This window comes from Hesperophylax consimilis, chromosome 31 (assembly GCF_061612785.1).
Source record: "Hesperophylax consimilis isolate HC1 chromosome 31, BYU_Hcon_1.0, whole genome shotgun sequence".
NCBI classification, from domain to species: Eukaryota; Metazoa; Arthropoda; class Insecta; order Trichoptera; family Limnephilidae; genus Hesperophylax; species Hesperophylax consimilis.
The window spans coordinates 4531096-4557218 of record NC_142866.1 but is presented as its reverse complement, the minus strand read 5'-3'; the positions used below and the strand labels follow the sequence as shown (position 1 = coordinate 4557218).

Here is a 26123-nt window from a genome sequence, read left to right as displayed (position 1 = left end):
AACACCTTTAACCTCTCAGACAAAGACTTTTATTTACTATGTGTTCCTTTGAGAGCTGTCGAGTTTTGCTAAAAGCTTCATAACTCACGTTTCGGGAAACGTAGCCTCATTCTAAAAAATGTTTTGAAAAAGATTATGAAATCCACTATCGCATTGTGTTGTTATACGTAAATATTTGCGTTTCTAAATATACATTTTATGAAAACGACAAAAATATGTAAAAATCGCTTACCATTATTTCAAAGCCGTGAAAAATGTATTTTTTTCTGAGTATCATAAAGAAATAACACTCTATTTATTGAAGAAATATAATTAAAAACTATTAGTCACCTCAAAATATTAACCGTCCAAACTAAAATATTTTTAATAAATTATTTAGAAACGCAATAAATTATGAACGAACAAGATGACAGATTCAATCGGCTTAGATAATGCACCTCTACGTTCCATCATTACATACTACATTCTTGAATACAGACGCGTAGCGTTATTCATTATCGATACTCTGTTTTTTAAATCATGGCAATCCGTATACTAGTGATGGAAATAAATCGATTTTTGTAAAATCTTGCGCGTTACGTGAAAAGACATTCTAATGTCTTGACCGCTATTATCATATTTACGTCTTTTGACGTTCTAATGTTCTGAGTGGTTAAGGTCATATTTCTAACTACAACGGTAAGGAAGACACAAGGATTTCTGTGAGACCATATGAGTTGTTCCCAAAAGCGACCAATTAGCCTGAAGGATTAAGACTCAAGTAAATAAAATAAGTAAGTAAAATAAGTAAGTAAGTAAAATAAGTAAGTAAGTAAAATAAGTAAGTAAGTAAAATAAGTAAGTAAGTAAAATAAGTAAGTAAGTAAAATAAGTAAGTAAGTAAAATAAGTAAGTAAGTAAAATAAGTAAGTAAGTAAAATAAGTAAGTAAGTAAAATAAGTAAGTTAAATAATGTAAACAAAAAGAAAAACATACAACGAAAGGAAAACTTGTACATTTCCAGACACGGTGACCGGATATAACACATCAAAATGACAATTTAACACACCTTTAAAAAGATGTATAAAATCATGAAAGGGATTAAACAAAAACTAGATTAATTAGGTTACGTAGGTTAGGTTTATGTGCTAGTTTTTTTTCATCGCTTTTAATGACTTTATATCACTTTTTAAAGGTGTGTTGAGTTATCGTGAATAAAAAATTTAAAAAGCAATTGGAATCAATCACTGCAAAATGCAGGAAAAATCAGTCAAGACAAGATAAGAAACTAATGCACCACCGAGATGATCATGATGGTTCAATTGGATGAAAGGTCAGATGGTTCATTCAACCAATAATAGCACATTCAATCACGGCAAGTGATTCACTACAAGATACATAATATTATCTTCTCGACTGAGAAAATTCTGTCAGTATGTTTATGTGAATACCACAGAAGTGTCCCAACTGCTCGGCATCCACATTTAGGTTATGTTATGAGGCTTAAGGAGGGATTGGGAGGGGAAGGAGATGGTGAAGAGGATGGTTGGAATGTACCTGGCTATTTAGATTTGGTCACTAAACTTGACAAATACCATTTCAAGCAATGTTTCGATTCTAAAGGTCGGTCTGTCACTAGGGCGATATTGAGATTATCTACCACTCTGTGTAATGTGCGGCAAATACGCGATATATTATTTTATTTTAATTTCATGTCAAAAAAATTTGTGAAAATAAAATAAATTTTAATTCCGCACCCAGGATATCGAAACCTTAATTATTGGATCTGAAGTCAAACATCTTAACCGATCGGTCATGGAAGTCATCAAACAACCATTTTTTCATAAGAAATCCCATCTAACTTTTCACTTGAGCGGTTTTTGGCATATTATAACAGTTTGCGTTAGTAGAAAGCTGATATAATACTTTCCCATTTTATCTAAACACTTCTCAAATCGACATCCTATGGCCGATTATGTAAGCGTCTAAATTACATTATTCTTTATTTTCAAGTTAACAAAAGTTTGTTCTCGAAAGCACGCTTGTTAAAATGGCGTAAGTGTTTGTTTTACTTGATTTTTAGTACATATATTATATACCAGTGTATTCGTAATTGAATTGTCTAATAATATGAATTATATTGTCTGTTTAACATGTTTCAACTCATATGAATAAAAAAATAGTGACTTTTCATTTTTGTAATAAAAGTGTGAATTTTCCAACTCATGTCTCTTTCTAATGAAATACCAGTGGTAAATGTGGTAAATGAATTAATTACTATTACAAAAATTAAAAAAAAATTGAGTCTTCTAATATATCGTCGCATTAATTCGTAGAATGCGTAACTCCCAAATGTAAAATTTTACAGGAGGCACAAAAAACCTCGTAGTGAAAAAAAATGAAAGACGGCTTATTCTTTTTATTTATGTTTCGAACATATAATATATTTGGAAATTTATTTTCAATCATTAAACTTTTGTAAGTTAAGGCTTTCTATTTCAAATCGGAGTTAGGAAGTTTACGTAAAAACCGAGAATGGAGATACGTATTTTACAAAAGATACATACTTTTCTGCAAACAGTTTTATGAACAACCTAGCGGAAAATTTGGGAGATAGGAATTTTACATTCACAAAATAAAACACAACAATGTATGTGTATGTCGAGGCAGTCTATTTAGATGCAGTTTAATGATTTTAATGATGCGGAAGGTTATCGTTAAAGGAGTGGTAATCCTTTTCTAATGTCTGTTTTAAGTCTTGTAAATGCTGGTACTTTTCCTTCCTTAAGGGATTAAATCTGACTCTCAAGTGAAATCTTCAAACTCTGGAGATCATTACAGATTCGGCGACGGTTTTGTGCTGGGTGAGATCTACACTGACCGGGAGTAGTCGTGTCAGAGATGATCGTTAAGTGACGCTTGGAGTTGATGAAGGAGATTGTAGAAGAATTTGATCTGACATTGTCGATCACCCTTGTTGTCCTGTAGAAATAAAACTGATGTACTTACTAGGGTTTGCAAGACCCGGGCAAAGAGTAGCCATGACAGGAAACGTTGTGAAAGAGACTCCTCAGAGTGTGAAGATAGGCGGGAGATACTTGAAAGTGGAACTGGTGAGCAAACATGTGCTTTAAGCGAAGAAACTCTTCATGCTCATCATCACTTTGGAGTAAAGTGAACGCTTCATCTTGCCCGGCTGGTCGATCCCGAGGCGAGAAGAAAGGACGTCGATAGATGCGTGCGTTCCTGCGTACAATGCAGGACAATTGACCCTCCACCATCATCCCATGAAGCGGGTAATCTTAATGTTGTGACAACCTGGAGTCGCTTGGCAGTTGATGTTACTCATTTCGGTAGGAAATGTTTACTCACATTTATCGATTGCGGTCCAAGTAGATTTGCCGTGTGGCGGGAAATCGAGTCAGATAATGCAGCTTCGATTATCAGACATTTGGAAGAAGTGTTTCGGGAAAGAGGCCCGCCCAAAGTAGTTCTCATGGACAATGGTACTGCATTTTGTTCCTACAGTGTTACAGATAAGTGTAAGAGATGGAATGTTCGTCAAAGATTTTGCGCGGCATACCGACCAGCTGGAAACGGTATAGTTGAACGACATCATCAAACAATAAAGAGAACTGCAGCCAGAAGTGGAAGCGATCCCCTGCAGGCAGTGTTTCGGTACAATCTTTGGCTGCAAAAAGTCAGGATGATCGAGGTATTGCGCTGTCTAGTATAGTTCACACTTCACACTCGTGGAGACACCCTTCTGCGCAAGTGAATATAGAAGAGGAAGTATTGACTGAGCTCTAAGTGGGCGATCTTCTTGCGGTTAAACCAGTAGATGGGAGATGCACATCGTGCATGGAAGGGTGACAGGACTTACTTCAGTCAACAACATCGAAGTAGATGGCATACCAAGACATGTGCTTGACCCGCGGAAGATGCCTGACAGAGAACGGACTGTGTCTGAGGAGAGACGAGATGGAATTGCCGCACGTTCCACCGTAAATATTTTGGGTTTGTTTGAAGAGGACAGTGAAGAACCGGATCCGGATATGCATCAGGAGGAGATCCACTTGCAAAGAGATGGTGACCTTGAAGAAGAGATAATCACAAAACAAGGACCTATTAGGTATTTACGAAACCGCAGAGGCACATAAAACAAGAGAGCTACGGCAGAGCGTCACACGGTGCAGAAGACGTCAGTTTAGACTACAGATACAAAACACTATTCGTGACTTCACAATTAAAATTAAGGTTATAAAAGAATAAATTGATTAATCAACTAAAATGTTCAAAATTGATTAATCAACTTATCTCAGTTAATTTCACGTAAAAACTATTATATTATTATTAAAATCATCTAAAATGTTCAAAATTGATTAATCAACTTATCTCAGTTAATTTCACGTAAAAACTATTACACCGTAAATAAATTTCCTCAGTCAAAAACACAACAAGCGTGCACGGCTCGCCGGCCAATACTGAATTAAGGAGTTACGAAGTATTCGCGAGTAAAAATGGCACCATAATTTTACGCAGTTTTCTAATTTGTGTTTATCTAAAAGGTTAATTTTTTTTTAAATTTTCGAGTTTTACTAGTCGATGCAGGTCTAATTTTAACACCAGATGGCATTAAAAACGTATTTTCGAAAAATTTGGAGTTACGCAGTCTACGAATTAATGCGACGATATATTTGTATATATGTAACGACTTTGCGCATTTATAAAGTTTTTTTTTTTATAAACCTTAAAAATATAGGATGAACGGTAAAAGGTAAATGGATTCATTGGCTATATAGAACTATAATCAGTTTATACGTCCCCATATTAAAATTCAGAGGTATGATTTTTTTGTGTTGGTCAGAAATTTCCAAATCGAACGCAAGTGTCGATCGCTGGTCTCGTTTTTTTCAATTATTAATGTGATCACTATATCGGACGTGCAGAGCCAAAGTCATTATGAGATAACAAGATCTCAAGTTTTTACGATGTCCTTAATATTTTTGATAAAACCATTTAGATATCTGCGTCAAAATAAATATGATACTATAATATTATTCCACATCCTTAATGTGCGACTGCTATAGTTAATATTAATGGATTTTCGGCGCCACCATACATTTAAAAACTAATGTTTTTGTTTTGTTCAACACAGTGAAGAGATAAGGGTGATCGCTAATTACTCTCATTGAACATGTGTGAAATTTAATGTATAATTTTGTCCAATAAATAGAGAAGTAACTGGTACAAACAGTCACTTCTCATCCGAGAGTTCTCGGGAAAGTAATACTTGTTTAATTTAATGTTTTCCTACTGCCCCTGCAAAAACTCTCAGATCAAGGTGTCAATGTGTGCCGGTGCCCTATTGAATTTGCAGTATTTGTGCGGGCTTCACTAACTTGGTCCCGTACAAATTGGTCCTTCGTGCCGGTTCTACGCATTACGCCTTTAATCGTGCTTCAGTAAAGATGCCTTCGCTCCGCAGTGGCCATAAAATCTCTACGTCATCCGGGGCGTCGCGATCAGCAACCAGCGTTCCCGCAGACCGAGACAAACGTATGTCTCGCCGAGCCCCGGACCCTACTTCCAACTCTCCGACTGATGTTCCCATTAGCCAAGATGCACCCTAGCAAGCTGATCAAGCTATGCTTGCCTCGGACTCCATTGAACAATCAACCACAGCTTGGGGTCCCATCCTGACCCACAGTTCCCCGGCCCCCCAGGAGTCCGACGGAGAGGATGATGACCAACGGTCAGAGTCAACTGAGGATGCAATACAAATGTTGCGCCGTGAGTTGCGCACTCGAGAGAAGCAGCACGTTAAGCACACCGCCAACCTACTTGCAGCCCTGGCAGCAGCAACAAAGACATCCGCCGCACTGCAAGCAGGCCACCAACCTGCCGATTCCAGGTTCACAACTATCCAAGCCCCCGTGGCGCCTGGAGCGTGGCCCGCCTTGAATGCCGGCTACGCTATCACAGCACCCGGGCAAGCCTCGAATGCATGCCCGGTGCAAACAGCGCCTGGAGCGTGGCCCGCCTCGAATGCCGGCTACGCTATCACAGCACCCGGGCAAGCCTCGAATGCATGCCCGGTGCAAACAGCGCCTGGAGCGTGGCCCGCCTCGAATGCCGGCTACGCTATCACAGCACCCGGGCAAGCCTCGAATGCATGCCCGGTGCAAACAGCGCCTGGAGCGTGGCCCGCCTCAAATGCCGGCTACGCTATCACACTACCCGGGCAAGCCTCGAATGCATGCCCGGTGCAAACAGCGCCTGGAGCGTGGCCCGCCTCGAATGCCGGCTACGCTATCACAGCACCCGGGCAAGCCTCGAATGCATGCCCGGTGCAAACAGCGCCTGGAGCGTGGCCCGCCTCGAATGCCGGCTACGCTATCACAGCACCCGGGCAAGCCTCGAATGCATGCCCGGTGCAAACAGCGCCTGGAGTGTGGCCCGCCTCGAAAGCCGGTTACACTATCACAGCACCCAGGCAAGCCTTGAATGCATGCCCGGTGCGTACACTGCCGGGAACACGGCCCGCCTCAAATGCTGGCCACGCTATCATAAAACCCGGACCCGCCTCGAATGCACGCTCAGTGCACATACTGTCGGAAACTACGAGACACACGGCACCCGTGGCAAGCATTCCCATAGCCGATTATACTCTACCACAGTACCCCGAGCGACAGCTCCAAGCAGCAGTACCTGGAGAAGTGGAATTTACGCATAACAGATCGCAGCAATTCCCTACGAGTCAGGATTTTTCACCACTGTTTCCGCCACTGCCTACGGCCGATGAGACAGCACAGCACACTCACGAGTGGGTGCAAAAAGGCGCTGATCAGCTGTCCCAGATCACCTCAGCAATAGCAGAGGGTTTTCGCACGTCCCGTGCCCAAGAAAGCCCTCGCACGATAGAGGACGATACACGGATGGCCGCCTTAATCGCAAGGCAGACCACGGCCAAGGATCTTCCCCTCTTCCTGGGTGACCCGCTCGAGTGGCCCACATGGAAAGCCCAGTACACCCAATCCACAACCACTTGCAGAATGACTTCATCTGAAAACCTCATCCGGATGCAGCGTGCACTAAAAGGGAAGGCTCGGGATGCAGTCGGCCCTCTCCTCATGGATCCCGCTCAAGTTCCAGAGATCCTCTCTGTCCTCGAGCAGCGATACGGTGGCGCCAGCGCAATAGCCACGCTGATGTTGGAAAAGGTGAAAAAGCTGCCGTATCTCACAATAGACGCAACCCTTGAGGACCTGGCAGACTTCTCCGGAACCGTCCAGAACTTGGTGACATCACTTAGGATCCTTAGGACTGACGGATACCTGACCAACCCCACCCTACTGAATGACATCACAACAAAGATGCCGATTACGCTACGGATGACCTGGCTGTATGAGACACGTGGTCTTACGAGTCTAGCTACAATAACTCAGCTGGCAGCATTTCTGAAAAGTATGGCTAACGCTATACCCAACAGCGGGATGATCGACCCAGTGCGACCTCGACCGCGACGGACCGAGCAGGTGCATGTAGTAAACGGTGAAGAAGTTAAACCAGACTCTAGACCCGCTGAATTTGTTACATCGCGTAAGAGGAGTGAGCCTCGCGAAAATAAAATGAACAATACGCGTAAACGCAAACTGTCTAGTGAAAGTTGCGGCCAGTGCGGTGGCAACCACAAAACTCGCGAGTGCACCGAGTTCGCGGAGAAAAGTCTCGCCCTCCGGTGGACAATGGTGCGACAGAAGAACCTGTGTCGTAAGTGTCTGGATCGACACCACTCACGGGACTGTAAAACCAAGGCATGGTGCGGCATAGGAGGGTGCAGATCACCACATCACCGTTTGCTTCATGACCCACAGTTCGTACCGGAAGGTGCTGTCGGTGAGGTTAACTTGTGACGCCAGACGACGGACCGGAGCGTGCTGTTAAAAATTGTGCAGGTTATGTTGGGCGTCCCCCAAGGAAGCAAAGTTTTGGTGTTCGCGCTCCTCGACGAAGGCTCAACTGTGACACTTGTCGACGCTGACATCGCGACACGGATCGGGGTGAGCGGCCCAGTCCGCGGCATACGGATCCATGGCGCCAAAGGGATGTGCACCTCTGACACACTCTCCCGCCGAGTGAAGCTGACCATAAGAGGATGTGATAGCAGTGACACCTACTACATCATCGCCAACACGATCTCCGACCTCAACCTGCCAGAATAACAGGCCCAGGGAAACCTTGTCACCCCAAAACTTTTGATAGGGCAAGACAATGCTCATCTGATCGTTTCACGGGAAGTGCGCGAAGACCATGACACTACGCGAATAGTGTCACGAACCGCACTGGGGTGGATCGCCCATGGGGGTGTCGGGACTGGCAGTGACAATAAATCCACGGCGCTGGCACTACAAATTGAATCAGCCGCAGATATCCGCCTAAGAGAATTGGTAAAATGCAACTTTGCCGTCGACTCTCTTGGCGTAACTGCCGCGGTGAGAACCCAGGCAAGCGAACAAAGGGCCATCGCACTAATGAACACGACTACCCGGCCTCTTCGCACTGTGGGAAACTGGCCTCCTGTGGCGTAATCCGGAAGCCACATTGCCTGACAACCGGCAGTGCGCGCTGAAACGACTTCATTCCCTTGAGAAGAAGCTGGCAGCAGATCAGAATCTGGCAGCAGCCTACAGCGACAAGATGAGCCAGCTGGTCAACAAAGGATACGCCAGGAAGCTGTCTAAACTGGAAGCGTCAACAACCGCACCCAGAAAATGGTACCTGCCGCACTTTGCGGTGACAAACCCCAATAAGCCAGGGAAGATCAGAATAGTGTTTGACGCCGCCAGTCGATGCCGAGGGACCTCCCTTAATGATCAGCTACTTACCGGCCCTGACCTGCTGTCTTCCCTCTTAGGGAATATTCTGCGCTTTCGAGAGGGAAACATCGCCATTGCCGCAGATATCAAGGAAATGTTTCTGCAGATCAAGATAAGGCGGGAAGATCAGCTGTCCCAACTCTACCTCTGGAGATTACCGAACCAACACGAACCTGATACTTACCAGATGTCATCTATGATGTTCGGAGCCACTTGTTCACCGAGCAGCGCCCAGTTCGTCCGGAACAAGGTAGCCGGGGAATACGAACATGAAAACCCGATTGCCGCAGCAGCCATTCGTTCTAAATTCTACATGGATGACTACCTAGATGCGGTAGACAGTTGTCAGGAGGCTGCCTCACTCGTCCACGGTGTGAGCACCCTCCTCGCGAAAGGAGGATTCCACCTAACTAGCTGGGCATCTAACAGTCCAGCTGCCATAGCCGGTGTTCCCACAGAAGACCGGGCCAGTTCCACAGTGCGGATCAGCGGTGGAGGTACGGAGACGGAACGAGTGCTCGGACTAGTTTGGGACCCATCCACTGATAACTTCCTGTACTCATTCCAAGAGGCGATCACCCCAGAAGTGGCCACGCGACCCACGAAAAGGCAGCTGCTCTCAATAGTAATGAAAATCTTCGACCCAGTAGGCTTCATTTCCTGCCTTACAATCCGGTCGAAGATACTGCTGCAGGCCGTGTGGCGCTCGAGTATAGGCTGGGACAACCCCATTACCCCTGAACATACACAGAGGTGGACCGAATGGCTGAGCCTGTTGAATACACACAGCATTTCAGTTCCGAGACGCTGCCTCCATCTCAAGCAGAACAGCGTGACCCTACATCTCTTCTGCGATGCGTCAGAACAAGCCTGCTGCGCTGTCGCCTATTACACCGAAGAAGTAAATGGATCCCTACAGGCGACATTTCTGGCCAGTAAATGCAAAGTGGCGCCACTGAAGCCCCTCTCCATTCCCCGCCTTGAGTTACAAGCCGGACTCATCGCGGCAAGACTAGCCCAGACCATCCACAAGGAAAGCCAGGCCCGTATATCCCAAACGTACTTCTGGACAGACTCTGCAACCGTATTGTGCTGGTTACGAACTGACCCACGTACGTACTCTGCCTTCGTGGCAAACAGACTGGGCGAAATAGATGAGTTAACCAACATACTCGACTGGAGATGGGTGCCAACCAAGCTCAATCCCGCTGACATCGGTACAAGGGACTCAGATGTGCCCGACCTATCACCCAAAGGAAGGTGGTTTACCGGGCCGGCCTTTATCATTTTACCTGAGAGTGCGTGGCCAAAAGAGCGTGCACCTGTCAAAAGGCCCGACGACCAGACACTAGAGGTTAAGCCTCACTACGTCGGCCTTCTATCAACTGCAAGGGAAGCCTTACCATCCATCGAGAGATTCTCCTCATGGCAACGGCTGATTCGTGCAACAGCATGGGTTCTCCGCTTTGTGAAACAATGTCGGATGAAAGTTAACAAATCTGTAGGGGGCCCACTGCGAGCGGAGGAGATCAAGGAGGCGGAAGACAGATGGATAAAAAGGTCTCAGGAGGACGCCTTCAATACTGACATGACCACCCTCAAGCAAGGCCAAATGCTGCCGACTGGTAGTCGTCTGAACCCATTAAACCCCTTCTTCGGACAAGACGGCGCCCTGCGGATGGGTACCCGGCTGCGAGCTCTAGCGAAAACGAAGTGTGTAGCACGGACTCCCGTCATCCTGGATGGAGACCACCCGTACACTCAGCTCCTGATTCGCCACTACCACCAGAAGGCGGACCATCCCAGCACGGAGAAGACGGTCGCAGAGGTGCGGGGCGATTTCTTTGTACTGCGTCTGCGCACTACAAGCAGGAAGATAGCACACGCCTGCCCCACCTGCCACATAAGGAGAAGCAAACCCTCTCCACCACTAATGGGGGCGCTACCACCACCTCGACTGATGCATCACATCCGCCCATTTACACATTGCGGACTCGACTACTTCGGGCCTATGGAGATCACGGTTGGCAGACATCGGGAAAAACGATATGGAGCCATCTTCACTTGTCTCTCGACCCGCGCCATTCACTTAGAACTGGCCGCCTCACTGACCGCAGACTCAGCCATCATGGCCATACAGCGGATGACTGCGCGAAGGGGACAACCCGCAGCCATGTACTCCGACAACGGAACAAATTTTCATGGAGCCGATGCAGAGATGAGAGACGCTCTGGTATCATTAAGCCACGATGCCAGAATGCTTGATGCCATAGCCACCCAGGGCATTGAGTGGCATTTCATACCTCCAATGACGCCCCACATGGGGGGAGCTTGGGAGAGGCTTGTACGGTCAGTAAAAAGAGCCCTGAGCACCACACTTAAGGAACGGGCACCTAGAGAAGAAACCTTACTCACGGCCCTGGCAGAGGCTGAATTCACAGTGAACAACAGACCACTCACTCACATATCAGTTGACCCACGCGACGAAGAGCCTTTGACCCCCAACCACTTTCTTCTAGGGTCGGCTGGAAAGCGTCTCCTCTTGTCCATGTTTGGCAAAAAGGAAGAGGAAATATGCCTTCGCCGCCAGTGGCGTATCGGCCAGCAACTTGCAGACATATTCTGGAGGCGGTGGCTTCTAGAATACCTTCCCACCATGGCAGCTCGGCAAAAATGGCACAACCCGGTCACACCCATTAAGAAGGATGACCTGGTGGTCATTATGGACTCCACGCTGCCACGGAACAGCTGGCCGCGTGGCCGCGTCCTTGAGGCCGTGCCCGCCGCCGACGGACAAGTCAGGACAGCCCGTATCCAGACAAGTTCCGGAATATATGTTAGACCGGCCATTAAAATCGCCGTCATACTACCTGCTTCAACAACACCAGCCGATCCAATCACCAGCACGACAACACCTGCCTAGCCGAAACCCCTTGCAATGACATCAACTGCAAACACGAGACGCTGGGATGAAACAGAACACGCCCGACGGAGTAGCTGGGCGCAGCAGAGACTGCACCGTGGGGAGTATATCGGACGTGCAGAGCCAAAGTCATTATGAGATAACAAGATCTCAAGTTTTTACGATGTCCTTAATATTTTTGATAAAACCATTTAGATATCTGCGTCAAAATAAATATGATACTATAATATTATTCCACATCCTTAATGTGCGACTGCTATAGTTAATATTAATGGATTTTCGGCGCCACCATACATTTAAAAACTAATGTTTTTGTTTTGTTCAACACAGTGAAGAGATAAGGGTGATCGCTAATTACTCTCATTGAACATGTGTGAAATTTAATGTATAATTTTGTCCAATAAATAGAGAAGTAACTGGTACAAACAGTCACTTCTCATCCGAGAGTTCTCGGGAAAGTAATACTTGTTTAATTTAATGTTTTCCTACTGCCCCTGCAAAAACTCTCAGATCAAGGTGTCAATGTGTGCCGGTGCCCTATTGAATTTGCAGTATTTGTGCGGGCTTCACTAACTTGGTCCCGTACAATCACTTTAGGTTGTATACAATGTCATGTAAGTAGAATATAGGCATATAGAAACTGTATTAGTCTGCTAAAAGTATTGTGTTGTTAATTACTGTTTATATCTGAATGTTCTTCTTAAATAAATTTATCAATCTTTATCAAGAATTGACTCAAACAATGAAGGACTCTTTCGATATCGTTACCCTTGTCCACTTCATGAAGAGATCACTAAAAATGATTTTTGGGTTTATCGAAATGGACATTTTCAAGAAGCGCACAAAAGATTTTAAAAAACATGAAAACTTTTGCAGTCGTGCAAAAAATAGTTTTGACCTACTTTTTTGGTAGTTTGACATTCGTTTTTGGTAGTTCTGACCTGCGTGGATTAAAAATAAAGAGTATTTATAGAAGACACTGATGAAAACACTATTTTCTTTGTTTAAAGTCTCTTCCTCTTGAGTAATACAATATTACCGGCGAACTATACTTAGGGCGGCTTGCACCATAAGTTAAATTTGGTTTAAATATCATTTTAAACACATTATTTGATTTAAGTCAACTTGGCGTCTTGCACCACAAAATTTAATTCGTTAAATGCGTTTAAAGAACTGTCAAAGTTAAATACCCAAAATGGGCTGTTTAACCGAGTTAAACGTGTTTAGCTCTACTCACAAAGCAGTAATGTCATTTTTTTAGTTTATCCTTTCGATTTCTGATTGTCGTTAAAATCTATCTCATTTTAATTTGTATTCACAATGAACATTTGGGATTTGTTTTCTCACGATGATGGAGAAATTATAAAATTATGGAAATTATAAATAAATTATACTTATATATATATATATAAGTAGACCGTTTATAGTCAGAGAAGTAAACACAAGAACAAATTTATTTGAAACACTCAGTGCCAAGAAGTTTCAAAGAAGATTTCGTCTCAGTAAAGAAACGACATCATTATTAGTGCAAGAAATTGAACCTCAGTTAAAATTCAACACCAGTAAAAACATCAGCGAGGTGCTCGTAACTTGGAGCTAACACTCTTTATCGAGGAGTACTTTGCAAGGTTGTAAACTTCTAATCATACCTACCTACAGCATTCTCATAATACTCTAAAACAATATAATATGTAAAAGAAATAAAAAAACAAAATTACTCGGATAATTGTTTTTATTTTTAATTCCAACAACAGAAGCTCTTTTTGTCTTATTTCATCGTTATGTCAATTTGTTTTAACTTTTTCTTCATAAAATAAATGAACACACTATTAAACCACACAAACAATCACAAAATATTTTGACACTTCAAGTAAAATGAAACATGGTAGCTGTTTTATTTACGCGTTAATGGCGGTAACCACGCGGTAACTGTTTTACCGACGCGTTAATTACGTTTAACTAAAATCGCCACCCAACTGCGTGGTGCAGGACACGACTAAACGCATTTAAGTTAAATGTATTTAACGTCTTAAATTCGTTTAGTTAAATAAAATTTAATATTAAATTTGCGATAGTTGGTGCAAGCCGCCCTTATAGTATAGTAATATACATTACTTAATATAGAAACTCTTTGAAAGAAGTGAAAAGTCTAATGAGAAAAGAGAGAAAATCTCTGGGAGAAGAGAGAAGTCTAATGAGAAAAGTAGAAAATATGTTCATCTGAAGCAACAACAAATTTGCACTACATATCTTTTTGTCTGGAATTTTTAGGACAACATCATTTTCAGCTCGCAACGTCATTTCCATTAGGAACTATGGAAATGATCCCCACATGGTTTGACTTAAAAAAATGCTGATCTGCCAAATGACTTTCATGTGAGGCTTCAAGGCTACTCAATACAGAACCTAGTAAATGAAGGTGCCACCAGATTTTGTAGAAACAATTCTCTTGTGCAATTACCTACAGAATATAAGATAGTCAGAAAAGACCACAGTTTAATATTTATCCTCCTTTCATACCATTTATAACAGATACTATTTCGTCGGCCGAGGTGACTTGAAATGATGTCATTTTATTACCATTATTTTAATATTACGGTCTGGAATTGTTACACTTGGATCAATATGTATGAGTTATCATGAATAATAGCACTGATTTCGTTATTCTTGTATTTTTTCTCATCGATTATTTCATGTACAGCCGCCCACACTCTTTTACTGTCATTTTCAGCCTGTCAAACTTCTGTTTAAAATAACTTTCTTTTATAGGTTTTATAATATATGAGAGTTTGCTTTTATATGCTTTAAAATGATTACATTTTTGTTATTTGATTGAGTAGTTGGTCTGCAAAGAGCTTGCTTATGTTACAAATACAATTAAACTCCGAGTAAAGAGCTTGCTTATGTTACAAGTACAATTAAACTCTGAGTAAAGAGCTTGCTTATGTTACAAATACAATTAAACTCCGAGTAAAGAGCTTGCTTATGTTACAAGTACAATTAAACTCTGAGTAAAGAGCTTGCTTATGTTACAAATACAATTAAACTCCGAGTAATCCACAGTTTTATAGGTTTGAAGTTAGACAGTTTAGATTTGGATATTGTTATTTGTCAATGAATATATTATAATAAAACAAATAAAAAACTTTATTCCACTTAATTTTATTTTGACCGTAACCGGTTTCAGCTCGTCAAAGCCATCTTCAGACTATTTATTTCATGAATACTTCTTAGTTTAATATCAGTATTTTTTTAAATAAATATATCTTCATGGCTAAAATAATTATCAAAGTTTTAAATCTTTCAAAGTTAACTTTTTATAGATCCCATGCATGACTGCAGATCGCCAATGAAAAAAACAGTTTACAACGACTAAATGTTCTTAATTTATCCGATGTGAACTGTTGTTTGTATGTTAGATAGTATGTTTGATATGTAGTCGTGCAGGAACAATGACAAGTTATTGACATTATCGATTGAATATGTTCGATATCCTGGTCATGTTAAATTCACCATTCGTCAGTATTCAACTGTTGCAGCTAAATCTCGAGTTGGGAATAATATAAAAACTAATAATGATGAGAAAAGAAACATGATAGATCAATTTAAACAGTTAAAAAAAAAGTATTACCTTAAATCATATTAAGCTGATATTGTGATGAAGCCCTTTATTTAAAGAGAAGTAACATTGTACCTACCTAATCAGTGTCTCACCAGTACAGGTGTGACAATAACAAATCGTTTATGAACAAATTTGTATTTACCTTTTACCCATTCTTATTTGTCATTTACTTCTGCATATTTAGCTTATTCATTTTGTTACATTTTTGTTATTATTATGTATTTAAATTTTTGGGCACCAAGCCTGTTTTATGTACTTAAATAAAAATAAATAAAAAATTACAAAAGCAATTTTGTGATTTGGTGAAAATGACAAAACATTAACAATAACAGATAATTAATTGATTGATTGTTATTGCTTTCAATTGCTTGTTAGATATCAATGGTTTTTTCTCTGAAAAACCAAAACAAGTCAATCATATGAATTTGATAAAATAACAATGGAATTACTATTTAGAAAATGAAAAAATCAAAATACATTTTTAACACAACTTTTTCAATTAAAAGGTTTAAGTATTAAAAAATTTCTTGCTGAAAATAAAATGACAATTTGTTTGAAACATAAATACCCAAAAAAAATTTATCAAATAATAAACCAGGCCACAAAGAAGGTTGTTACGCAATCGCTTAAGATTTAAATTGTTATTTTTACAATGCTTTGTTTTGGTTAATGCACGTTTTACTTTCAAAGGGAAATTCTTGATAATAAAAGAGTGTGGGTAGCTAATTTTATAATGTGATTATTTATACGATTTTATACGCTTTACAGCTTTCAACCATTAAATTACACTGCAATTTGTTTTAAGGTAGGCAAAAAGGCACTAAATAAATTATACCAAATAAAATATAAATAATTATTAAAAGTATTGTATGCAGAGATGTGCAAAATGGGTACCCAAAACCATTTGAAATGCAAAATGGAAATGGTCAAAACTTTTCCATTTGAAAATGCAAAATGCAAAATGGTTTTTAGAAAAGCATTTCAAATGCAAATTGCAAAATGCCTATTTTCAAAATGCATTGAAAATGCAAAATGGTTTCTCAGGTCAAACAATCAAAATAATTATAGAATTTTTAAACAATTTTGTCATTTAATAATGGACATCAATGTAGAACAAACATATTACATGAAGGTAAATCCAAAAACATGGTGTTTCATGTGACTACAGATTATGAAACCACAAAAAATTTGCGCAGGACTAATGTTGCCAACGTAAAAACATAGAAACTGCTATCTAACATTTAATATTACAGCGTCATGGCCCCATGTTCAGTATTTGAATCAGTATGTTTTGTATTATCACTCAATTGCCAGGGCTCCTACCAGGGAGCAACTTGACAAATGTAAATTATCTCTCATAGCGAGGTTGAGGACCGACTGATATTGGGGGCTTATGAAAAATAGATGAGTGGAGATAGTAGGAAGAATGTTGCGAAAAAGCATTTAAAATGGAAAATGCATTGAGAAAAGCATTTAAAATGCAAAATGGTTTTTAGAAAAGCATTTAAAATGCAAAATGGAAAATACCCATTTTGCATTTCCATTTGAAATGGATTTATTTGAATTTTTTTTTTTTTTTTTTTTTATTGTTTAACTTATAACATTGTTACATTGTACATAAAATTAGGTAATAATAAGTAATAGTGTAAAACATATGTTGTTGAATTTCTACTCCAATGAAGCATGAAAATAAAGCACATCTCTGATTGTATGTATAGTATAACCAGACTAATAATGCTGTGGTAAATAAAACACAAGACTTGAGAGTCTCCAGGAAGACACTGTATTTTTAGTAGAACTTTTCTTATTGTGTTGGTTTTTCTTGTTCGCTGATATGACATTAGAATGCACCCCCATTACTGAGAAGGAATTTTGGGGATAAAGTGGCAGTCATTCAAAGTAACAAATAACATAATAAATGAGATTAGGAACTACATTGAATTCCTATAACATAGAACCCAGAGCCATCTGTTAGATATCTAGGTAACATTCGTAATCCAAAATGTAATGATGCAGACATTTTAGATCGAGGGATTATAAAATATGTGTATTTATGTAGATTCCTAATTTTTTAATGATAATATTATTATGTCATATGAAAAACCATATTTTAGATTATATTTAATCAATTATAGGTAAAACATGAAAACAATGGATCATGTTGTTGGTTTGTTTGTTTAAATCTCCAAATGCGTACCTACCTAGGAGTTCTGGTTCACCAGTGAATGACGTTCATAAAGAAATGCGCATAATATCAATATCCAACTAGAGATAACAGATGTTCCGGAATTGCATCGAGTTTGCTCAGTAAAATCCTGTGGAGCCAGATCGGAGTGAGGACATGGGGTATGAGATGCAGGGTGCAGCACGAGCATCCGTAGAAAGCAATAGGTTCACTCTTCAATGGGCTCAAGCCATTAGAGTAGGTATTCGTCTTTCGGTCATTCCGTAATGTATATGAAAGCTGACTTACCTCGATGTCAAAATCCAACAGATTAAACGCCGCTCGGAACAAGGAACAGAAATGCGCGATACTGGGCACTTCCCACCATGATTGTATATCTAAAACCATAAATATTCAAATTGTGAGATAATACTCAGGTGAGGTGAACTGATGCTAAAACAAAACAGTCGACAACGGAGAAAACCCACCTAAAATCCCGATAAAGGATGGAAACATAACCTACTAATAGATTTGCCCTACTGACGAGCAAAATCCAATTTCGGAAAACGATAATTCACTCGCGGAACATATTAGAAGATTGAATTCCCATGCAATCAATCCATACGCCCAACGGACCGCGGCGGAGTCGTGAAAATAAACGCCATGTTTACGAGTTAGTGATTCTTTAACACAGAATATTGGAAACGTGCACAAGTTCGGGATAATGGTGTTTCTTAAAACACGTTTTATTATTTAACTTTAGCGATGCGGAAGAAATAAGCACGAGCGTTCTGCAATCGCAAAAAGCATTATGATAGCTAGCTTGACTCGAGCAGTGAGGCAGTGAGGCTTTTCTAGAGATGTTCGAAATTCCTGTCCCGGTTACTTGGAACCGACTCCTTTGCTGTCACTGGGACTGTCGATATTATTTGTTTAAAAAACTAGTTATTTTTGTAGCCGGTTCCTTTTGATAAATGAAAAATTGGAAAAACGTCAAAAAAATATTGTTATTTTTTCACAGAATTTCTCTAGCCACGCTTCACCCCTTCCCACGATACGAAAATATTCAGTAACTGGATAACAAACCGGTTTCACATCGGTCTCCGTTACTGGAACCGCAGTAACAACCCACTTCAGGTAACGACCATCTCTAGGTTTCCTCTATAATTTTATTGGAGGGAATAATAATATTCCCTCCAGTTTTAAGAGGAATTTATTGAATTATTTTACGGATTATTTCCATTGTTCTATATACGTAGCGAGCGAGGGCCGCATCGTCCTAAATTAATCATATGGAATCACTCCTCTCGCCCGATACTGAATGGCGGGACTTTTAAAAAAGGCAAAAAGGGAATTATCATTTGAGGAGCTTTTCATTTGATTTTATTACGTAATACAATGGGCCGCACACATGATGCATTCACAGAGTTTTTATGGGGATGCTGGACAGGGAGTAAAGGGGAGGGTACACAAAAATCGTGCCACACAACTGGGACTCCGTGCGCCGTCGCCCCGCCACCCCTCATTCCGGCCTAGGATACAGCACAGCATTGATGTATTGTGCAGGTTTAGTCGGAATAGGGGGACAGAAGGCTCGTTAAGGTGGGTAAACGGATAACTCATCAAAATGACAATTCAACACACCTATAAGAAGTGCTATAAAAATATGAAAAGAGATGAAACAAAAACTAGATTAAGTGTGCAACTATTGGTATTGTCATTTTGAGGAGTTATCATGGAACCGTTAAGGTGGGAGTCCTCATGTATCGAGAAGGACAGCATCCAAAATTCATATAAAACGTGTATAACAAAGTTAGCTCATCATGGAGGTAGAGCGGCAAGAGCGGTGACTGGCTAGAAAGTCGTTACATTGATGGAAGCCCATTTTCCACTGGAAGATTTGAATTTAACGCAACACACTTCACTGAAGCCACTTGGCTTCAAATTCAAATTAAAAAATATTTACTGCACAAAAAGAGTACAAAGGGTAGCTTATAGGTTACATCCTATTTCTTCCAGCTTACCCAACAAATACACATTATATTACATAACCCAACAATTACATGTTAACAAATGTATGTAAATAAAAAATAAAAACAGAGGTATTTATGTAAGGTATTCATTTAAGGTGTAGGTTTTTAGTGCTGATTTAAGTACGTCGGTTATTTGTTTAATGCTACGTGGAAGGTTGTTATATACATTAATGGCCATGTAGTGTGGTCCTTTTTGAAATATAGTTTTGTTTGCTTTTGGGATTAATAAGTTTTCTGTGAACCTTGTAGCGTGTTTATGTGTTGAGTTTTTTTGTGGGAACTTTTCTGGAGATGATCGTACTAACAGGCATAAATCCATTATGTATAATATGTCCGTCACTGTCAGAAGTTTGAGATTTTTAAAAATTGGTCTACATGAATCCCGGTGATCAGAGTTTGTACTTTTTCGTGGGCACCTCTTTTGGATGATAAAAACATCTTTGGCGTTTACTGAGTTTCCCCAAAAAATTATTCCGTATTTTATCATTGAGTATACGTATCCATAGTGTGCGGTGATTACTCACTCGACGTTTAAGATATTTTTAAGGGTGCCTAGAACAAAAGAAAAGGTTCTGATTTTTGCAACAACTTTAGATACATGTTCTTTCCAGTTTATATTTGCATCTAGTTGTATTCCCAGCAGTGAACAAGTTTGGAAAGGTTCGATATGATTGTTATTAAAGTTAACATTTATGTTTATAGGTGTAGCTTGTACTGGACAAAATTTTAGAAGTTCAGTTTTGTTTGTGTTAAGTTACAGATTTTGTAATAACAGCCAGTTTGCCAGCTTCAAGCGACTCTGAATGCTGTTGCAATAATTTAAATAAAAGGGAAAACCACAGGAATATTTGCAGGGTTACTTATATATTGATGATGTAAAATAGAGGTTTATTAGCGTCTTGTACATATTGCCTTTGATTCAAATTATCAAATTGAATGTCTCATTTAGCAAACTATCATTAGAAGATAATATGACAGAAGAGTCGCACATGGTTGTAGATACTCTCATGGCTTTATCCATATTTTGTGATCATACGTGGATACCCAGGTACTTTCCCACCTTCCTCTTCCCATTTCCTCCCCCTCCTCATACCAAAATAGCCCAAACTCTATTCATCACAGCTTAGTGGAATAATACAATTTATTTATAACACAACATAAGTATTTCGAAATAAGCCAAATTTGAACATGAATTTTTTTAATATCTACTCCACAAAGAAGGCTCCGAGGAAAATAAATTTCACAGGACCTATGACATCCTTGGGAATGCTATGCGGAGGCTTTTTGAGAATATGAGGTTGTGAAAATCGGTCTTGAAGAGACCCATGTTGTAGGAGGGAGGAAATACGAAAACTTTCCACAGCCGAACTGTTGAATTCAAGAGTCGTAGAAAAGACCCGTTTTGTGGGATAAATAATGTCAAACACGAATAAATGTTGGGCGCCCGTTAGTCATGTTTCCCGATCAGGCACTTGATGACTGTGTTCTAAATATTATCATCCGTTTGTTATAACAGGGGAGGTTTGAAGTTTTTTGGGACTCCAGACCAGAAGTGGTTCAAATTGCCAAATTCAACAGTAGTTAAAAGTATGTAATAGTGATGTATTCAAGGTAAATAATTGAATATACAAACCTACATAAGTCCGTGGAAAGATATACCAAAAATTATATGTAATAACCACAGACATATGAATATATAGACTAGAAATTAAAGGTGAGGGGTAAAATCAACTGTTGAAGAACGAAGGGGGTAAAGCTGACTGTGATTCGTCAATAAATCAATCTGACAGATAGGCATCTCGCATTATAATATCACCATTAAATTTAGTTTTCATATCACAAGCCACTATTTTGCCGTGTTATTTCATAAAATGTCTCGACCATAGCTCGACGCTAGTTCGAACAAGAATGATGACGTCACATTCTCAAGATTCACGGGAAGCCATACGCGAGCCCAGCCGGCTCCAATGAAACCGGTATGGGGAGTGGGGAATAATACGCTTTTAATCACTTAGGGCAGGTCTACTAATATTCATATGTCTATGGTAATAACTTACTTGTACCCTGCGCTGCTCCATCGATACTAATTTGCTGTATTTATTTATAAGTATGTCTAATTCATGTAACTGTAGTTTGGTTTTAAAAACAATTGTAACAAGTTTTAAGAAAAGAAAAAACTTTGTATGTCGAGCTATTTATTACAAAAATCAACTTAAAAATACTTTCACGTGAAAAGTAATGCCATCCCTAGTTGTTACCTTTCTTCCTTACGGTTTTTACAAATAATGTTCATACTAATTTTCATCGTATGGATAATAATAGCACTTTGTACCTTGTGAAGGAACAATCTGCTCACGCCGGGCGGCGAAATCATACTATCAAAGTAAGCCACGCCAAAGTAAGCCACGCGTGCCCGGTTGAGTTTGTTTATGTGATGTGCCCAGTTGCCCTAGCGCCATCTCCTTTCCCTTCTTTCCTCCGTGGTTCCGCCCATGGAAGTAAGAAGCTATGGAACGACAATACTCTTATTCCGTACTAGAAGGTGAGGCATATTTAACCTCCTTCGCTCTCTACTACCTGTTGTCATGGTAACGCGGTAAGTAGGTAAAGGGCCGCATTGAGGATTTATTTTAAATGAATTTAAACAAATAACAAGTTTACTATTCAAAAGCTGCTTACCAAGAGATGAACCATAATAGTATGTCTTTATTATTTCCATTCTCTTTTAATATTTTTCTTTTAGTGTGATAATTATATTTTAATTTTTAATCTTTATTTTTAGTTTAAATTTATCTTTATTTTAATTTTGTTTTTTTTTTTCATGGGGGAAAATGGGGGCCTCAGCACGGGTAAACAACCCAGTGAGGCCAACATTACTGAATTAGAATATGAAATATTGTAAAATAATGTATCAACAATTAATTAAAAATTATATTATGAAATCGCGTGTAATTTTTACTAATTCTAAATATCATTTTTCGTGTACAAAAGTAATTACAGTTTACATGATAAAAAACATCGTTCATAATTGTTATATTTTTTATTGCATATGTCAATTTGTAATACTAAAATCTTTCACCTGCTATCAAGAAAAGCGAATTTATTTCGAATCAAAAATAGATAAACATTGTAAAATATCACTAGGGGTTAAATGATTGTTAGAAATTGCTCGTACATGTGTTATTTTACGGTTTGAAAAATATTTTAAAATTGTACTCGATATAATAATTTTTACTATGTTTTGGCAACCTCCAAATGAAAGTGTTATTTTTTTTAATTTTGGTTAATGATAAGGTATCTTTGATAGCTTAGAATTAAACCAATTCGTTCATAAAAGAACATGTATGGAAATATGATTTCAGATTTCCACGGTCAAAAGTATTATAGTGATTTTTTTTGAGTTACTATGCCATGTTGCGCTACCTCCTTCTTTAGCCAACGTTTCGAATACTATCGTATTTATTAATATTAATGAGATTTTTATGAATTTCATTTGCCTCTGTAATTAGTCATGATGATGGACACTATAATGCTGTCCGAAACGTTGGATAAAAAAGGGAGTAGCGCAACACGGCATAACATCCCAAAAGTAAAAGACTATAACATGTATGTAGATTTGACTAGTTTGTATAGTAGTTGAAATTAAACTTTAAAAAACACGTCACAATATTATGACATTAGATCAATGCAAAATAACAATTTATTAATGTATTACACATTTTTACTGGATGTACACATAATTAGAAACTTCATGTGATGAAACTTTAAATGCTTATTTTAATCGTTTTATCGGTTAAAAACAGGCTTTAAAAAAGAAAAACGTTGCACGAACGTTTTATAAACTTTGTATGAACATATTTAAATTTAAACAATACGATAATGCAGAAAACATAATGTATTGAAAACACTCGATTAGTCAATAGTAAAATGTAGTAGCACTATTCGATTTATATTTTTCATTGCATTGCTAGAACACGAAATCACAGAACACACAACCATTTTTTATCCAAAATATTGAAATACGGATGACAACTCGAGCAACATCCCGTGAAGACAAACCGTGATCGAATGACGTATAGTTTTTCCGTCCCAAACTTCAAACGGTCGGAATTCGAGCATCCGAAATCTGAAATCTTTAACAAGCGCTGAGAAATTTCGACAATATTACTCGTATTAAATTGTTATATTTCGCCTTTACTAGAAGTCAACGAGTTCTACAATTCTCCCTTCTGTAGCCCACATTACAATATTTATGTGCAAATACTTTACTTAAATATCTGAAAATGTCAAATAGTTAGATTTTCCCCAAAAAAAAAACCAGCGATTTTTGATTACAATATTGATAACAATTGAGACATTAACACAAATCAAAGACTTAGGCATCACTTTTCAACAAAATCTTTAATTTGTTAATCACATACCTAACAGAAATCTCTAATAAGGGCTTAAAAATATTGGGATTTATAACTGGGCTAACCAGAAATTTTAACAATATTAAGTGTATTAAATTGTTATATTTTGCCTATGTATCTTCTTTAATGACAAATGAGTTTTCTTAAAAAGCTACCCTGCTCTATAATATGTTCGTTGAAAATATAAAAACTATAGGTTCGTTGAACCTATTCAAGAAAATGATAAAAAATTCCATACTGTCTGAGAATGGTGATTTTGGATTGCCCATGTTCTGGCTTCTGTCGGGTGATTCAACCTTAGGAGCCCTATGTGATCCATCTGTGTTTGTGTTTTGTGATTGATGGAATATAATTGTAAAGCTGCTCATCTCGACACAAGAATTCCTTAGTGAGATGAGCAGCGGGGAAAAAATATACATAGGGCAACTGCTGTACCTGTGGACAAAATCCCGATTTTTCAATAAAACAATATTTTTAATTTTTTGGGTATAACATTTTAGTTAGATTATTATTTTATTTGGAAAATAAATAGTTAAGACACAATAATTACAATTAATAATTTATTTTAACCACTTTAGTGTCGAGTTATTAACATTTATAAAAAACGGCATATTTGTCCATAGGTACAACTACCCAATGTACATATGGACACACATCATTGTACCTGTGGACGCGTTTGTACTTGTGGACAGTAATAATAGAAACAAACAAAAATAAAGAAATATAAGAAGGAAACCGTCTTAACTTATCAAGTAATAATAACATTTTAATGGTGTGCAGTCCGTTAAATAGTCTTATTTATTAGCATCACATGCAGCTCTGTATAACTCTTCCGAATCAATACTATCCTGATCTCCATCAGTATCTTTAGATAGTAGGTATATAGCATCTCTGGCATATGAAAGAATTCTCGTCATCTGAATAATAATTCTCTTTGTGTGCTCTAGAAACACACTTAGAGTGATAATAACCTTGGCATAAGTTACATGTCAGGATGTTAATTTTGTTTTCATATTGTCTACAAAGTGTGCATATAAAAAGCGTAACATCGCTTATTATTTTAATCTTGCTGGTGCTGGGCTTGTCTAAATCAAGTAATGTTTTATCTTTGATGCTGGAACCTTTTGAACCCCCTTTAACCCTTGAAGCTTTATTTTTTCAGCCTTTATTTTGTTGTGATTTCTTTTTATAGATGCGTTCATTATCTCATTTTTTTCGGGGGTGTCTGTCAGTATTCTAGTCCTACCAGGTTTTCTTCTTCGTTTTTCTGTCTTCCTGGATGGTGCTTTAGGGAATGGACATATACGCACTATATATGCACTGGAAATAGAAACAAACTAAATTCTTAAACTTAAAAAGATATATTGATTGTACCTGTGGACAGTCCACAGGTACAATTATCGTGTTGTTCACAGGTACAATTTTGACATTATAAGCTAAAATTGTTATAATGGCTAAGATAATCTACTAAGAAGGTTTAAATATCGTCAATGGGTATATGATATGTTATTTCTCAAGTAAAACTAAATACATATCGAAATTTGTGATTCGGGTATTAGGGAAAACCGTTTCAATATGGTAATTAACTAACTTTTTATTAAAAAAATATTGTAGTTTGCCGCGCTTACCAAGTTGGGACAGAAGAGAAATGGCCGTTAGTCATTGTTGCCATATAACAAAATTACTACATGTTAATATTTTTTTGTAATTTTAGGTTGTACAGTTTGTGAAATATGCATAGTGTCCATAACCTCCGTCCATAGGTACAGCAGTTGCCGAAACATAAAAACATTTGTCACTGCGTTCGTACACGCTAATCTACGAAACTGCCCAACCGATTTCAATTAAATTTTGTGACATACACATATGGTTGGTTCCAGCTTGAAACAAAGAATGGTTTTGGGCCCGATAGGTGGCGCTGTTGTCGAGATCTAAATTATAATATGTTTATTTATAATTACTCTTTCATCTAAAAATACATACAATCACAAATTTTAACTCCCCCCCCCTCTCAATATTTTTTTATACATGATATTAAGGATTTTTCTTAAAGGGACGTAATTTATTTTTAAGTTGTGAAACCCATAAGTATTTATATTGGCAAAAGACGG

General features: G+C 38.9%; 2 protein-coding genes across 2 annotated transcripts in view; one reads left to right on the top strand and one right to left on the bottom strand.

Annotated features, from left to right (window-relative positions):
* The window catches only part of dikar (CECR2 histone acetyl-lysine reader dikar), a 45732-nt gene extending 27376 nt beyond the window's left edge, over positions 1-18356 (bottom strand). The window contains exons 1-2 of the mRNA XM_089649916.1: positions 18056-18356; positions 17877-17965 (exon numbers count right to left, since the gene is read on the bottom strand). Coding sequence (XP_089506042.1) covers positions 17877-17965; positions 18056-18083 — 117 coding nt within the window. The 5' untranslated portion in view covers positions 18084-18356. The remainder of the gene's footprint in view (positions 1-17876; positions 17966-18055) is intronic.
* Positions 11404-14118, top strand: LOC149409362 (uncharacterized). Its single transcript, XM_089649861.1, has 2 exons — positions 11404-12395; positions 14053-14118. The coding sequence occupies exon 1, from the start codon at positions 11407-11409 to the stop codon at positions 11779-11781; it is 375 nt and encodes a 124-aa protein (XP_089505987.1). The 5' UTR covers positions 11404-11406; the 3' UTR covers positions 11782-12395; positions 14053-14118.
* Positions 18357-26123: the final 7767 nt, after the last annotated feature.

Excerpts from the sequence above, each read along its gene's own strand:
- LOC149409362 (XM_089649861.1), top strand. The coding sequence starts at position 11,407 with ATGTTTGGCAAAAAGGAAGAGGAAATATGCCTTCGCCGCCAGTGGCGT.